General features: G+C 33.3%; 2 protein-coding genes across 5 annotated transcripts; both read right to left on the bottom strand.

Moving 5' to 3' along the window:
* Window positions 1-10,587: 10,587 nt before the first annotated feature.
* On the bottom strand, window positions 10,588-12,035 carry LOC112288032 (multiprotein-bridging factor 1a). 4 transcript variants are annotated; one of them, XM_024531799.3, is made up of 3 exons: window positions 11,963-12,035; window positions 11,555-11,638; window positions 10,588-11,409 (listed from the first exon to the last, which is right to left on the bottom strand). In XM_024531799.3, exon 3 carries the CDS (start codon window positions 11,347-11,349, stop codon window positions 10,921-10,923), a length of 429 nt encoding a protein of 142 aa, XP_024387567.1. In that variant the 5' UTR covers window positions 11,350-11,409; window positions 11,555-11,638; window positions 11,963-12,035; the 3' UTR covers window positions 10,588-10,920. The 4 variants fall into 4 exon arrangements, with proteins under 4 accessions (XP_024387567.1, XP_024387566.1, XP_024387564.1 ...); XM_024531798.3 differs by lacking the exon at window positions 11,963-12,035 and adding an exon at window positions 11,847-11,921; XM_024531796.3 differs by lacking the exon at window positions 11,555-11,638.
* Window positions 12,036-14,744: 2,709 nt separating this feature from the next.
* On the bottom strand, window positions 14,745-16,105 carry LOC112288093 (thioredoxin-like protein YLS8). Its single transcript, XM_024531941.3, has 2 exons — window positions 15,873-16,105; window positions 14,745-15,548 (listed from the first exon to the last, which is right to left on the bottom strand). The coding sequence occupies exons 1-2, from the start codon at window positions 15,990-15,992 to the stop codon at window positions 15,240-15,242; spliced, it is 429 nt and encodes a 142-aa protein (XP_024387709.1). The 5' UTR covers window positions 15,993-16,105; the 3' UTR covers window positions 14,745-15,239.
* Window positions 16,106-16,338: the final 233 nt, after the last annotated feature.

The raw sequence follows: 16,338 nt of genomic DNA on the forward strand, positions 1-16,338 counted from the left end.
TTAAAAACTCAATCGAGAGGTGAAAAAGCATTACAATAGTAGAGCTTAGCAAAGAAATTACAATATGGGAGATATGGTGGAGCAATCCTAGATAGATGCTTAAATACAATACTTCTTAAGTTAGATAGCTACTTTGTAAGAGTAAGTAGAAGCCTTAAAGACGAGAAAATTGACATTTGTTAGGTTGAAATTGAGTAAGTTTAGTACATACTTTGGAACTTTAAGACAAGAAGATGTATATCAATGGCTCTTCAACATACGACAATACCTCCAATGATTTGAGACAAATACCATTGAAAGAATTATATATATAGCCAGCTATTTGAGAGATGTCGTAGCCATTTGATGACAATATTGAGTTCAAAGCTATAGAGCTCAAGGTGGATTTTACGACTAGGAGGAGTTTGAGACCAAGTTTGGGAATCAATTTTGGTCCATCAATGCAAAAAAAATAGTATGCAATCAATTCAATAATCTTACACAAGCTAGGTCAGTGTAAGTTTATGTCTCTTGATTCAAGTCCTTATATCTCTAAATTGACAATATTTCAGAGGCAAAGATAATGGATCAATTCCTATAAGATTTGAAACTTGGAGTCTAGTAAGAGGTAGAACTAAGAGATCCACAAACATTTGAAGAGGCAATTTGGATTGCAGAGAGGGTTGATGCTATAAATTTCAAAAATCATGGAGCATGACCTATAGTACAAAGTCCTATGCCACAGTCTAATAATATGTCACAATAACCAATGCCAATGGAATTTGATGCCCTACAAGGATCATTGATACTACAAAGATGACATATTGGTGCAAAAAGGATTGTGTTTCTATTTTTGAGAGCGAGTCGATTAGATTGGAGGTTATTCAAAATGTCAAAATTCAAGCACCAACAAGAGAAGCCAAGTTCATAGTCTCAAAACTCACCAAGTGAATAATGAGTCAAAGCAAAAAAATGGTGTTGTATTATGATTTGGCTACTATGTGAAAATAATGTGTTTATACATTTAATACACAATATATTGGATAACATGGTAAAAGTCATGTTAGTGGATTTTTATTAGTTGTAGGATGTAGATAGATTACAATTTCAAAAAGAGATAGTTTAAAAGAATTTCTATTAGAATTTATATAACTTTATTTTCTTTTGATAGTGACTTTGAAGTTGATCTTATTAGTAGTAAGTTTTAGATATTTAGAGTCACCTTTGTTAGATATTGGTGGTCATTAAAGTCTTATTTTATTTCTTTATATGGTATTTAGGGCATATATTAAATAAATCTTATAAAGAAAAGAATTAGAGAAGGATTTTGGTAGCAAAAAGAGAGTTTAGAGCATCCATATAGATGAATGGAGATGGATGATGAAAATCTCCATTCCTATTGGTCAAAAATCATGATGAATAGGCTTCAAGGAGGCTACCCGAGGCCATATTAGAGATTAGGGTTGGTTTTTCGAAAGCATTTGAGCTTTGGAGACTAGAGTCAACAAGTTTAGATTTTTGGCTATGATTTTGGTACAAACTTTGAATCATTTGGAGTTTGTATGAAAGCAATATAGGCACTCAAAGTTAGGGTGTTGATTTTGTATCTATTGTCACTCTTTTGAATATAATACATACGTACGGAAAGCAACAGAGGATCGGCAACTGGGATTAGAGAGAACACTTTTTTGGCTATACTTTATATATAATTCTTGATAAATTTTAAACTAGAATGAAGGGTTTATTAGAAGTTGAAGTCAACATTTAGAATCTAAGGAGTTGTAAGTAACCCGAATTACTAGTAGTTGTGTTTTGAGCTATATCTTGTGCAATTTGACAAGATTTTGGCTAAGAATTGCCAAAAATGTGTATTTTTATGTTGAAAAAATTTATATATAAGTTTTGTGACATTTGGATTTTGGATTTGTGAGATATGAAGAAAATAGTATTTAGGAGCTTGTGAATTAGGGTTTTAGAGTACCTTCTAGGTTTTTTAAGATGCCAAATGATCGGTAGTAAATTTATAGTTGAATTTTTGTAAGATAAAGCTTAAGGGTGAATTCTATAATATTTGTGAATCTGGCAAAATTTGAAGGATTGGATCAAGAAATATGAATTTCTAAAGTTTGGAAAGAAACAATCTTTTACAAGAATATTATATTTTGAAGGGATTTAATTATAACTTAAGAATTTTATACAAAGTAAAAGAGTATTTTGAAAGCCAAGACTTTATGTATATATTAAAGATGGATATATGGAGCTATGGTTGAATTTTTGTATAAAGATAAGTTTTGAGAGGAGATTGTAGATTTCCTTTGAAGTTATTGAAAACCTAATCTACCCACAAATGATTAGCTATGATTTGGTATAGCTAAGAATATTAGAATTTTTTTAGATATTTTAGAAATCCTTATGTACAAACCTTCTTAAATATAAAAAGATTTATTAGTACAATATCTTTTTGATATTGTAATATTTATTTTTCTTCTAATTTTAAGATTAAATAACTTATTGGAACTTGGTCAACAAGTTAAAACTAAACTCTCTACAGCTACGTACCTAATGTATTCCAAGATAGAAAACTATGTAATATGACAATGGTGTCATACTGTAAATGCTTACAGTATGTAAAAATTAGTTAAAATATATTATATGTTAATAAATCTAGATAAGTGTTAGAGTGGCTAGTAGATTAAATTAAAAGGAGTTGGTATAAGAAACTTTACTTTGTTTCTTTACTTGTTTTGATTTTGACATTAAAAAAAATATATATAAGACCTAAATGTTTAGTATGAAGCCTTGAGAAAAGGTGAAAGCCTAAGGATGAAAATCTAAACTAGTAGGAGGCTAATTGGGAGGGATGAAAGTAAGGTATGGTTGGATGAAGGCAAGGAATGGAAAACTTCATTCCTATTGATCGAAGGCCATATCCAATGGGCTTCAAGGAGGTTGCCCGAGGCTTTATTAGGGATTAGGGTTCCTCTTTTGAAGGCATTTGGATATTACAAGCTAAGATTATAAAGTTTAAGATTTGGAGTATAATCTGTGTATAAAAATTAGAAGATTTGGAATTAGGGTGAAGAAGTTATAGCCATTTGAAGTTAAGGTATTAATTTAAGATATACAGTTACTCTTTTGAAGATACGAGGAGTTTTACAGCAGCTTTTGAAGATCAAAAGGTGCAACTAGAACGGCGATTTCAAGGCCTACATCTTTTATAAAAGAATTATTGCTTTTGGAGTATATATAAAGGAGTTATAAGGAATTGAAGGCAGCACTTGCAAATCAAAGGCAGTAAGTAAGCGGTTTTATTTGTAGTAATGGTTGGAGCCATAACTTGTGTATTCGGACAAATTTTTGGCTCAAACTTTTTGAAGAATGTAAATTTTTATGTTAAAAAGCTATACATAAAAATTTCGTGGCATTTAAGCTTATATTTTGTGAGATATAAAGAAAATTGCACGTGGGTATATAAAGATAAGGGTTTGAAGCGACTATTAGGGTTTTTAAGATATCTCAAGATCTGCAACGAATTTGCAGTTGAAAATTGTTGTAAAAGTTAATAAGAATACATCAGTACCTCATGTAAAATTTTAGTTTTTTTGGACGGTCGGATTAGGAGATATGAGGTGTTGAAGTTCGGAAAAATCTCCACATAAGAATATACATGGTTTTAGAGGATTTTATCATATTTTAGGTGTTTTTGGTTACTTGAGGCTTGTGTATTTGGTGTAATTGCTCAAAAAAGGGAAAATTTATATATAAAATTAGGGCTTCCCTTATTTTTGATCTTGATCGAATAATTAGTCACAACTAGAAGCCTAGCGTTTTCTTAAGGCAAATTCTCTTTATCTCGACAACGGAGCTCTCCAATAAAGGTATAGATTGCCAATATTAGAGATAGCTACTATCTCTCAAAGACAAATGGCATAGCCTCAGATAATTATATAAAGAATCGACTTATATATTTAATAGGACTATTAAAAAGACAACCATGTCAAGTGCTTATAGATTATGGCTCTACAGAAAATTATATGGCAACTGAAATTGCCAACCAATTCAGAATTAAAACTAAGGCAATTAAAGAAGGAAGTATATACTTGGCAGATGACTAAGAGAACGTATTAAATAAAATATATGAAGAAGAAATCTTAAGATTGACAGATACCTATGTCTTAAGAGAGAAATTCAAGGTAACTAAGTTAATGTATGATGTTATCTTTAATATGCCATGGCTAGAGATGAGACATAAGCAAGTTGATTGGATAGCAAGGACAATCTCTTATAAAGATGGAAGATGCAAGGTGACTCTTTGCACCTCCGTATGAAGTGAAGAGGAGAGACAATTTCCAACCAAAGACTTATTTGTAGAAACAACCTCTATAAAGAAGCAAATATAATATAAGTAATTGATATATATAGTGATTTTAAATCTTACATCAATGTTGGAAAAGACAATCAAAGAGATAGAATAGGTAGGACAACTCATATGGAAATATCTATATGTCTTTTCAACCAACCTATCTAGAGGTATACCTCCTGATCAAGGTACTCCCTTTCAAATAGAACTATTTTTTGGATCCAAATTAGCAAGTAAACCAATTTATTATGTAATACCAAAAGAACTTGAAGAGCTATAAAAGACATTGGATAAATTTTTAAAAAAGGCCTCATTTAAAAAAGTACATCACCATAGGGAACACCTATATATTTTGCACCTAAAAAAGATGGCAGACTTTGCCTATGTATCGGCTATCAAGGCTTCAATAAGAAGACTATTAAAAATACATATTCACTTCTACGTGTAGATGATCTTCTTAACCAGCTCAAAGGTGTGACCATCTTTAGTAAATTGGATCTTCAAAGTGGATATTTTAAATGGCTAGTTTTATTCTTTGGCCTTACCAATGCTTTAACTTCTTTTCTAAGTCAAATGAATAGATTGTTTTGGGACCTTTTGAATAAATATGTAGTCATCTTCATTAATGATATCCTTTTATTTAGTAAAATCCTTGAATAGCATGAACAATACATATGAGAAATATTTTTTCAACTACAAGATAGTCCCTTTTATTACAAGCAATCAAAATGTGAACTTTGAAAGTCAAAAGTCACATTTTTGGAGCATGTAGTATCTTCTAAAAATGTGCATATGGAACAAGATAAAACCAATGGAAGATTGGCCAACCTCCAAGGATGTTTCTGAAAGTTCATTCATTTTTAGGCCTTGTTGGATACTATTGCCATTTTATTTAGCAATTTTCTCATGTTATTGCCTTATTGATAAACCTATTGAAGAAGGGTGCTCCATTTGAATAGAAACAGTAGTAACAAAATACCTCTAATAAATTGAAGGAGACATTCATTATTGCTTCAATATTGCAACCGTATGATCGTAATCTTCCTTGTACACTTCACATTCATACTTCCAACTTTGCTAATAGAATGGTCCTTCAATAAGACTTTAGTAGGAGACTTCAACCTATGGCATATGAATTATGTAAGCTCAGAAGAGCAAAGCGCAATTACTCTCCATGTAATCAAGAGCAATTAGCAATTCTACACACCATAAAGGTGTAATGATACTATGTGTTGGAGAAGCCAATGGTTGTTCGAACTCACCATAAATCCTTGCTACATGATTTGGATGTGAAAAATATGAAATCATGGCATTATTGTTGATAAGAACAGTTACAGCTTTTTAATATTCAACTTTAGTATAAGCAAGGGTAATAACATATTATGTCAAACAACTTATTACAAAGACCAGTCTTGAAGGGCAAATTGGGAGACAAGGCAAAAGTCGCTACCATTAATAGTGTCATTTCAAATCTAACAAAAGAGGCAAAATAGAAAGAAACTATATATTGAGATGTTTATTTAAAGATGATTAGCAATTGACTAAAGGAGAGTAATATACAATATTAAGATTATACTCTTAGTGATGGCTTACTCTATTTCAAGAAGCGGATTTATGTATCCAACAATGTTATACTTTGAACATGTATACTTCAAGAAAGACATGATATTTCAATATCTAGACATCTAGGACAAGAAAAGACTTTAGAATGGATCTCAAGAATATGATTTTAGACAAGTTTGGATCATGGTGTTTGAGCCTTTGTATACTCTTGTAAATCATGTCAACATAATAAAGTACGCAATATAGCGTACAATAGATCCATTCAATAGACTGCAATAGTCATTGAGATCCGTTCTAAAGATCCGTTCAATAGACTATTGCAGTCAATTCCACTACTTATAGCTTGTTGGGAGTAGGTGACTATGGATCTCATTACATGTTAGTCGTAGACGCCTCATAATCATATTGAACTTGTTTTCTTTGTAAATCAATTCTCAATGCAACTTCACTTAGCCATGGTATGCTTGAATATTGATGCTCTAGCAGTTGCGTAAGTCTTCTTTGATACCATCTTTTGTCACCATGGATTTCTTCATGTCATTATTTTAAATTAAGATCCACGCTTCACGAGTAGTTTTTAACAAGCCTTATTCAAGCTACTAGATACATGACTTGCCATGTCTACAACCTTCAATCTCCAAACAGATAGTCAAATAGAGCATACAAATCGGACATTGGAGGATATGCTGCGGGCATTTGTAGTGGTTCATCATAATAATTGGGATGAATATTTGATACCCTCAAAGTTTGCTTACAATGATAGTATTTAAGTAAGTACTAATCATTCACCATTTTTTCCTAATACAAGTCAGTATCCAATTACGCCAGTAACTCTCTATCGTTTCATTGATACCAATAATCTAACAATAGAGGAATTTATATAATGGCTTATAATGGCCTTACAAGAGGCACGACACTGCCTTCTTACTACATAGAATTGACAAAAGTAGTATGCGGATAACCATCAACAATATAAGACCTTCCGAGATGGTGATTAGGTGTTACTCTCTAACACCAACTTGCCACTTGCTACATCAACCTAAATTTGTAAATTAATACTTTGGTCGCTTGGATCTTTTCGTATTTCTGTAGTGATATCTGATGTTACATACTGCCTCAAGCTTTTGCCTCATAATTGGGTCCATGCACTCTTCTATTTTTTATAATTTAAGGAATTTTATACTTAGCCAAAGGGCTTTCTAGATCGACACCAACCACCACCACCACCACTAGTTGTAGTTGATGACCAACAAGAATATGAAGTGGATAGTATTTTAGAACATCACTACCTTGGCAATGATAGTGGACATCCACAACTTCAGTACAAAGTTCTTTGGAAAGGTTATTCCATTCAGGATGCAACTTAGAAATCTACACAAAACCTCACCTATTGCCAAGAGACAATTTGTAGATACTATCAAGAGCAAAACGAGGACATTTTGCATTAGTGGAGGGAGATAAACTATAACAAGGTATAGATAAGATATTTGTATAGGGATAAATATTTAGAACCATAGAAGTTTTTAGAATTGAGATTAGGTTAATAGACCAGCTAGGATCTACCGTGGAACATTCTAAAAAGAATTTAGGACAGTTGTTTAGATAGGGCCTATCATAGAACCTTTTAGAAAAATAATTTAAGGAGGTTATCTAGATAGAGCCTACCACCTAGGAACATTCTAAAAAGTCCAAGGTGGTAGAATAAGGTATAAATAGGACTAGCTAGGGTCTTTTGGGGCATCTCATAAAGTATGGCTTTGGATGCTTTGTCTTAGTAAAATTTGGTTTTGCATCTTTTTATTCAATTTTATTCTATTCTAATTTTGTTCTATTCTAATTTTGATTGACTTATTTTTTTTGACTATTTTTTGTCTTTTCTGTCCTATTCTATTTAATTCTATTTAGTTCTATTTAGTTTTGTTGTGGTCCATTTTATCTTATTTTGTAATGAAGCTTTATGTTGCTGTAGATTAGAAGGATCTTGGATTTTTGAAATAAATTAGTCTTGTTTCATTGAAGGTGAGTAATAAACTTTCTTCAACCTTCCACTTTTAAACAAATAGTCAAAAAAAACAAGTCAATCAAGTTTTAGAGCAATATTTGCAATGTATTATCAATTGTTAGCAAGATGATTGGACTTCATATTTATTTTTAATAGAATTTGCTTATAATAATATTTTTTATGCTTTGATTCAACAAACTCCATTTTGCTCGAATTATAGTTACCATCCAAAGCTTGATTTGTTAGATACATTTAAAGATGAAAACCTAACAGTTGAAGATCTTCCAAAACAATTGTCACAGCTTTAGATGACTTTGAAGCTTGATTTTACAAGCAACTCAAGATTCTTATTAAGCATCTTTAGATGAATTGGAATTAAAATATGGATTCTTCAACAAAATATCAAGACCAAATAGCTTTGTAATAAGTTGAATTAATTAAGATTGGAACCATTTTGTATACAAAAGCAAATCAATCCAATGGCTTATCCATTGGAACTACATACATCTATGAAGGTACATTAAATCTTTCATATTTCTTTCTTAGAGGCTTATTCAGAATCAATTATTTTAAAAAGAATACAACCATTAGTTTTCTATATTGAAATAGATAATCATGTAGATTATGAGGTAGAAAAGATTCTTTATTCTTAATGAAGAAGTGACAAGTTGGAGTATTTTATTTATTGGTTCAGCTACAATATCAATGAGCATATGTAGGAATTATTAGAAAATCTAATTAATGCATTGCAAAAGATACAAAAGTTTTATCGATGCTATCTTCAACATCTAAATCTATTTTAAGATAATTTTGCTATGAAGCTATTACTATGATGTTGTATATAACAAAGAAAACAAATATGAAGCTAATGCTGCTTGTGGAACTTGAAGTTAGAAAGGGAGGTGATGTTATAGACATCCAAAGAAAAGATTTTAGGAACATTTTTAAAATATTCTAGTAGGTTCTAGAAGATTCTAAAAGATTCTAAAAATATTTCTAAAAGATTTATAGAAGATTCTAGAAGATTTCTAGAAGATTTTTAAAGATTTTTAAAATATTTTAATAAGTTCTAAAAAATTCTAAGAGGACTAAAGAAGTTGTCTAGAAAGCTTTTTAAAGTTGCTTCATCTTCAAGTAACATAAAAACTTCTCAAGGAGCTTCTTAAGGTTGCTTCATCTTCAAGTAACAAGGAAATTCCTTAAAAAGCTTCTTAATACTTAGTATATATTTGAGTCAAGGTTGAGAGGATTCTCAATCTTGTTAATCCATCTTTTGGAGCTTTAATTCACTTCTCTTAGTATTGATCTTATATTCAGTAGGATTAATTAAGTTCTTGTTAGTTTTCTTGTTGAAAATCTTATGTTTTACTTCTTCTTTAGTCTCTTGTATAGTGTATTCATGACTCATATATAATTATAAAGATAAGAAGTATTATGTAGAAGATAAATGTATGTAGATTTCATAATAACTTATGAAAAAGCTTCTTAAAAGCTTTATAGATACGAATTTAACTTTGGATGTATTTATAATTAATTAATAGATTAGAAACTTAGTAAACAAGTTAGCCACATGTCACATGGATTGATAGCTTGTGGTATAAGCTATTCATGTGGCTCACTTATAAGAAACATGTCTTACAAATTAGACACATGTTAGAGGTCCTATAGAACTTTGCCACATAACTTCTAATAAGATGGTATATATGGAAGTAAGGATACAGTCTTCTTTACTCATATCAATACCTTTCTTGTTTTTAATCTATTTCAAGAGTACTCTTCTTATCTTTGGCAATAGCCATTCTAGCTCAAAATAAGTGTATGTATACCTCTAATTGGTTTTTTTTAAAAGAACACACAATCAATCTCACATAATTCAACATTAATTAGAAGTGTACATACACTTATTTTGAGTACTTAAAATATTGTATTACCTTTTGAAAATTTGAAAATTTGAAAATATATCCAAATATGTTTGAATACTTTTGCACATCCAATATATAATTTGAGCATAATAATTGTGTCTTCAATCCACTAATTGATATTGTACATGTGTATATGAATGTATGTATCACAAGATGATGATTGTTAGATTTTTGTCTCCATATAGAATTAGTAAACTTTTAATTTGAATAATTTACTTAAAATGCTATTCTACATTTATTTCTATTTTTATTCACAGCTATCAGGTACACGAGAAATTTTGTTATCATTTGATTTCAAAGTTCAAAAGTATAGTTTCATCAAATAGACTAAAAGCACCTGATGGGGATACGAAAGAACCTCCAGCATAACTGTGCTCAACATAGACGAGGAAAACGAGCTCAAAAAGGAATCTGATGATTAATCACACTCAGTTCACCACAAGTTCTGATAGATGTTCAGGGCACAAGCATTTTCTAATTAAACGGAGAGAATATGAGTTTTAGGACATTTCCAGGTCGATGTCACTGGCTTTACCATGTACACATTGAAATGCTCAAAGGTGCCTTTTTCTTCAAGACTTGTGAATGCCACACCAAGGTTTCGGCACATGTCAAACAACATAAGGGTTTCTTGCAATGTGTGCACAAGACATCGCGAGAGTTGTAACCGTCACATAGTTTGAGTAGCACTGAGTTGACCATGGCCACTGAGGATAACACTAACTACGAGAGCGTTCATAAGCAAGGCAAAAGCGCACACGTGCTAAAAGTTTTAGGAGCATGATTGCCCACGTTCTATAATTCGTGGAATATAGGGTGTCAATCGACTGTCACACTCGAAGAAAAACCGGTAGAACATAGTTTTTTCGAATCATACCAATGTCTGTACCTCTTTATATACACGTCATTCATTAATTTCACACTGGTACGTCAACTGCCACAACCTGGCGACTATCGACCTGGTAAACCAAGAGCTATCGCCAATGCTGAGCCATACTTCGTAAATGATTCAGCATTTACTAATCGACCGCAGCAATCTGTGTATTTTTCAAATGAGGAGGCCTTGCTATGAATTCTAAAACTTCCGAGAATGATTACTTCTTTCCTCTCAACTTCACACCCAGGGCGCGCTCCAACTTGGCGAGCACTTGCTGCGAAGGTATTGCTTTCCCGGACTCATACTCTTGCACAACTTGTGGACGCTCGTTGATCAGTTGCGCCAGCTGAGCTTGGGTGAGTTTCTTGTCCAAACGGGCTTTCTGGATAGAATGCTTTATCTCAGATGAAACACGTTCCAGTGGCGCGGGCTCATGTTCCTCGTCAAGCTTTCGAGCATTTAATGAAGGACCGGTCTTCTTGTTTGTCCCAGAGTCGAACTTCCTGACTGTTTGAACTTCCGCACCAGCTCGAATTGCAGCAGCAATAGCTTTCGGATCACGAGCATCAGCAGCTTTCACGGGTCGCTTGTGTACAACGACAGGGGCCCAATCTTGGGAGATAGGGCCGGCTGTTCTGGCAGGCATAACTGATTAAGAACTAGGTGAACGAAATTGAAGGTAGTGTCACCAAAAGATCACAAAGATCTGTTAGAAAGAAGCCCGAAACATGTTAGCATATTGCAAAATAGACAGACAGAAGTCCTTTGCATCCCATCAACCTCTACCAGAACGTTACACCCTCAAAACTAAAAACAAAAATAAATTCACAACCAAACGAAATTTCTCTTACACCAAGAAACCATCCCTAAAAACACGATCCAGATCACCAACAGCATATCGAATTAAACACCCTGCATGGTTCACAAGCCCCGGACTGGGACAAACCATCAACTTTCAGTACACCAAATATAGAACCAGACACAAACGATCCTGGCAAGCGATAAAAACTCCTGACGACACAAACCCGCACGGAACCGCAACTATCACCCACCACAACCAACCAAACATCAATCGAACAAAACAACTACCAGAGCTCAGACACTAAGGCTGAAATCAACGAGAAAATGACGCATGAGACTTACCGAAACGAAGCAAGTAGACGACCGACAAGCTAATTGGGAGCAGAAACAATTGAAAGGAGTAATCGAACACAACGTTGGAGTGGGGAGGGATTGTGGGGAGGGATTGCAAAGCTTACATAGGGGCCGGGGAAGTGCGGCATCGGAGATGGAAGAGGACGACGAAGAAGAGGAAGAAGGCGTGGTTCGGAAGAAGGAAGGCTCTAGAAGTTTCAGTTGCGCTTGTCCCACATTTGTGAATCCCCAGCGAAGCATCTAGAACCTACCGATTCAAGTGAATGAATGTGTCCTGGACGCGGTTCATCTATGACAGAATAAATCTTCATTCATCCTCGCGTCGTAACCGCCTTGCTGACTCAGATTATGGTTGGTCTAACTCTGCTTCGCAAGTACACGTCACCTTGAATCGAGTCCTCGTGTCAAATTATCTCATGTTTGTTTTAAGAAATTAATACCATTAATTAATTCTTGACTTTCAAACTAAAATTCACACTATTTAAAGTAGATAAGAACATTGCATTACATATTTTAAAATTGCCATGCATATTTTTATATTCTTTTCGAACCAGTTATTAAAGTTTGTACTTTTAGTTAAGCTTTTTGTAATGTTGTTTCACAGATTGAATTGAAATTAGATTTGTTCCCACATTTTTATACATATGTATAGTGTTAACAAATGTATAAATTGTTTTTCCAATGTTATAACATAATACTCTCACTTATAATATGAATTTAATAAGAATTGAAAATTCATTCTATTTGATGTGATGATTTTCCACAAGTTTCAATATATCACTTACTAATACAAAAGAATAATGTGTTTGTAGAATATTATGAAAATATCACAAAAGTTGAACATATTGCAAAATTTTTTTTGTTAATACAAACATTTCAAAAAACAACCAGTGATATAAATAACTTAATGAAATTAAAATATCTAATAGGAAATTGTTTTAAAATGTATTACTTATAAATAACACAGTTTTTTTTTTTTTTTTTTTTTTTCCAAAAACATTAAGAAACTGCTAGGTGGACACCCTCATACCACACACCCATACATACACACAATAAACCTCTTATTTACACTAAAAACTTTTAGGATAAATCTACAATAAAGGATATGTGTGCAATGGCTTACAACATTTTTATTTGTTTATTTATTGAATTTAATAAAATTTTGCAATACATTTAAGATATTTTTTCATAAATTTAAAATAGCTTATTCATCTTATATAGAGATTATTTTATTGTAAATTTATCCTATAACTTTTTAGTATAAATAAGAGTTTTATTCTATTTATGAGAGGGTACATGACACAAGGGGTGTCTACAAAATAAAATTGGAATGTCCACCAAGCAATTCCCAAGAACTATGATTTGAAAACATAGTTTGTAAAAGTCTTCTTAACGTCATAATTGTGTGTTTTTTATTTTTTTTTTATTTTTTATCTTTTATTTATTTTCCTTTTTAAAAATAAATAAATAAATAAATTTATAAGATAATTTTAAAATTTATGAATCATAAATACAAGGAATGATTTTTTTATGTTTAATCATAAAATGTAATTAAATAACTTCTAATATTAGTAATTAAATTTAAAAATTTCAGAAATAAAATAAATTAAGGTCATTTCAATCTACCAAAGGTTACAGACACCTTTAAAATAAATAATAAAAATTATATATATATTTTTAATCAAAATCAAGACACACTTATGTTAAGTACCAAACATTATAAATCCATCCAAAGTATTCACCAAAATTGTAAACCAATTCCGATTTTATTTAAATTTCTTACTAGAGGATGTTTGAGTGTGAGAATTATGCAATAGAAAAAACAGTAAAGAAAGGTGGAGAAGCTAATAAAGGAATAATGAAAAAAAATTCTTGCCTGCTCAAGTGGTGTAGATAGTTTCCTACAATGCAAACACCTTCCTACCAAATGTTTTTAGGCAACAACAATATTTATTTGACACTCCATTTTTTACTAAAACTATAAGATAAAACTAGAACCTATATAGTTTCAACCCACCTTAATGCCACTACATCAAATTCTCCTAAAATAAATCACATACTATTGCTACTTCCCTACAAAGATACAATTTTCAATGAATTCCACTGACACTCTTATTCGATATACTATTTTCAATAAAATTCCTCTAATACAGCTTCTCACTCTAACCCTCCCTGATAACTAATAAGAAGACACATGCAGTTTTTTAATGTTTCCAACGTATTTTTGTGGTATTATTCTAAAAAACAAGTCCCCGCGATGACTAATTTCTACACGCGACAAGCGTTCAGAGTTCGTTACTTCAAAGTGTCGCTCCCAAAGTAAAGCAAGGGGCCCATCACGCAAGTTCTTTAGTCAATATATAACTATGATCAATAATATGAGTGAATACTTGCATCAAAAACTTTGGATTGCAAACAAAATTTTACAACTAGTGAGCATTTAGGTGTGCTAGAGTCGTCGTACTTACTTTTTAAGTCTCTCTGTTAGAATTCAAACTCATTCTTGACATCAAAATAGCCATCTTTTTCCTACTTTTTTAATCTTCTTTCATTCAACTAATTAATCGATGATTATTTTCAAATTTTCTATCCCAGAGAATTAAACCAATTTAGAGGTTCAATTCCCTTTATCTCTAGATCTAAGAGTAAGTGGAATCAGGAAATGCTGCGGATTCTACTGGGCATTGAAGATAAATTGCCAAGATAATGGTGTTCATGATTTGATTAGTTATGACAATGGTGGTGACCATCCTTCGATTGCTAACTCCACTTCTTGTTTCTGCATTGCTTACAAGACCAACTCATAGTTGCACTCGGGAGGTATGACTGCACCTACCTCATGACGTGATTGAAGCTTTATGTAGACACACGCTCCACAAGTGACCATTTACACAGTGGGTACATATTATTTCTTGGTATTGAAATACATTGAAACATTGTTTAGAAGTTCAATAAGTTCCGCCACTACATGTCAAGAATGCTAGGATAAAAATGGAAACATTGAACCCAAACCTGCAGGTTTCCCTTGATCCATTTCAGTTGGTAATGCTAAAGGATTGAGCGTCTTCGACCTGCATCATCCCAATGAGAACACAACTCTAGGGAGGAAAGTTCTACACAACAATTCCACAAAGTTAACTAAAACAGGAACAATATTCAAGTTACTTCTTTGACAACATTATGAAGATATGGAAGACCACGCAAGGCCCTAGGCGGGTCTCCATTTTTCAACTTACTCTACACTTAGAAGTTTAACTAATAATGTACTTCGTTCCCACTGAGGCGCAGGTTGCTGCTATGGATGAGACTGCTGAGGTCAAGAAATGCGGATGTACCTGCAACCGAGTAACAAATTGCTTTCCTCAGAGTGAAATAAAAATTCTAATAACGATATTTGGTGGAGTAATCCTTCGGGGAGACGACCAGACCCCTCCCCTTTCGCGCTCCTCTATACACAGTTTCCACAATGTCGATGAACTCCTGCTTGTCTTTCAGAGCCCAATTGATCTTGTTGTTATTTCCCGTACCGAGATCGATCATAATATGTTTATTGCGGAAGAAAAACATTATCGTGCAAGGGTCATACAGCTCGTACATAGTGTTGAAATCTGGCACCTCTGAAATATCAACAAGATATATAACAGCAAAATTCTTGATCGTCTCAGCCACAGAAGCAAGAACTTCATCCATCTGAAAACAGACCACGAGACATTAGCCACAACACAGTAATGAACGAAGATAACAAACCCAAGATTTCTAACACCCTATCCGGCACCCATAACATCGAACCAGAGCAAATTTCAAAATACAAAAAACAGAAACTCGACGTGCACCATCCTAGCGAGCACCGATTCAAGAAGTCGAGTAGCTCGTGCGAGAATTATGAAACGGTTTCGAGCAAACACAAATAGACTTGCAAATCACGTCACGATATACCGTCAAGTAGACACTGATCCAACAAAGCAGAAATTGAATGACGAGGAACATAAACACAAGGAGAGGAAAGAGCCAGACCTGCATGCAAGTCTCATCCCAATCGTGACCAAACCGGATGACGACAGCGCGCTCCTCCTCCGCCAGGATGGCCTGGTCGACCGCCCATCCCGAGTGCAGATGCGGCAAAAGGTACGACATAGCTGCAGCAACGGCGGTAACTGGAAATACGAAACTGAAGTCGAGAACCTCGAGCAGAACCAGGGGAGGGGCAGCAGGGAGCAAACAAAACACAAGGCGAAAAGAGTAGTACTTCGGAAAAAACCAAACCCTAACTCGAGCTTAGCAAGCAAGCAAGCAGCAAAGTCGACAGCGACGACGACGACAAAAGCACAATGATTCACTGAAGAAGTTGACTGTTCCGACGTCTGGAAGTGTGGATTATGGGTTGGAATCGTCGTGGACACGTGGAGGATCGTCATCATTCTTCATTCTTATTGGTTTAATTTGATGTGGAACAAGTCATGTGTATGATACTACCTAATTC

The sequence above is a fragment of the Physcomitrium patens genome, chromosome 10 (assembly GCF_059467195.1).
Source record: "Physcomitrium patens ecotype Gransden chromosome 10, ASM5946719v1, whole genome shotgun sequence".
Lineage (NCBI taxonomy): Eukaryota > Viridiplantae > Streptophyta > Bryopsida > Funariales > Funariaceae > Physcomitrium > Physcomitrium patens.

Bases quoted from the DNA above. Each gene is read 5' to 3' on its own strand.
- LOC112288093 (XM_024531941.3), bottom strand. From the start codon at position 15,992: ATGTCGTACCTTTTGCCGCATCTGCACTCGGGATGGGCGGTCGACCAG. The intron at 15,549-15,872 runs GTCTGGCTCTTT...GTCTGTTTTCAG, and splicing joins GGGATGAGACTTGCATGCAG to ATGGATGAAGTTCTTGCTTC.
- LOC112288032 (XM_024531796.3), bottom strand. From the start codon at position 11,349: ATGCCTGCCAGAACAGCCGGCCCTATCTCCCAAGATTGGGCCCCTGTC.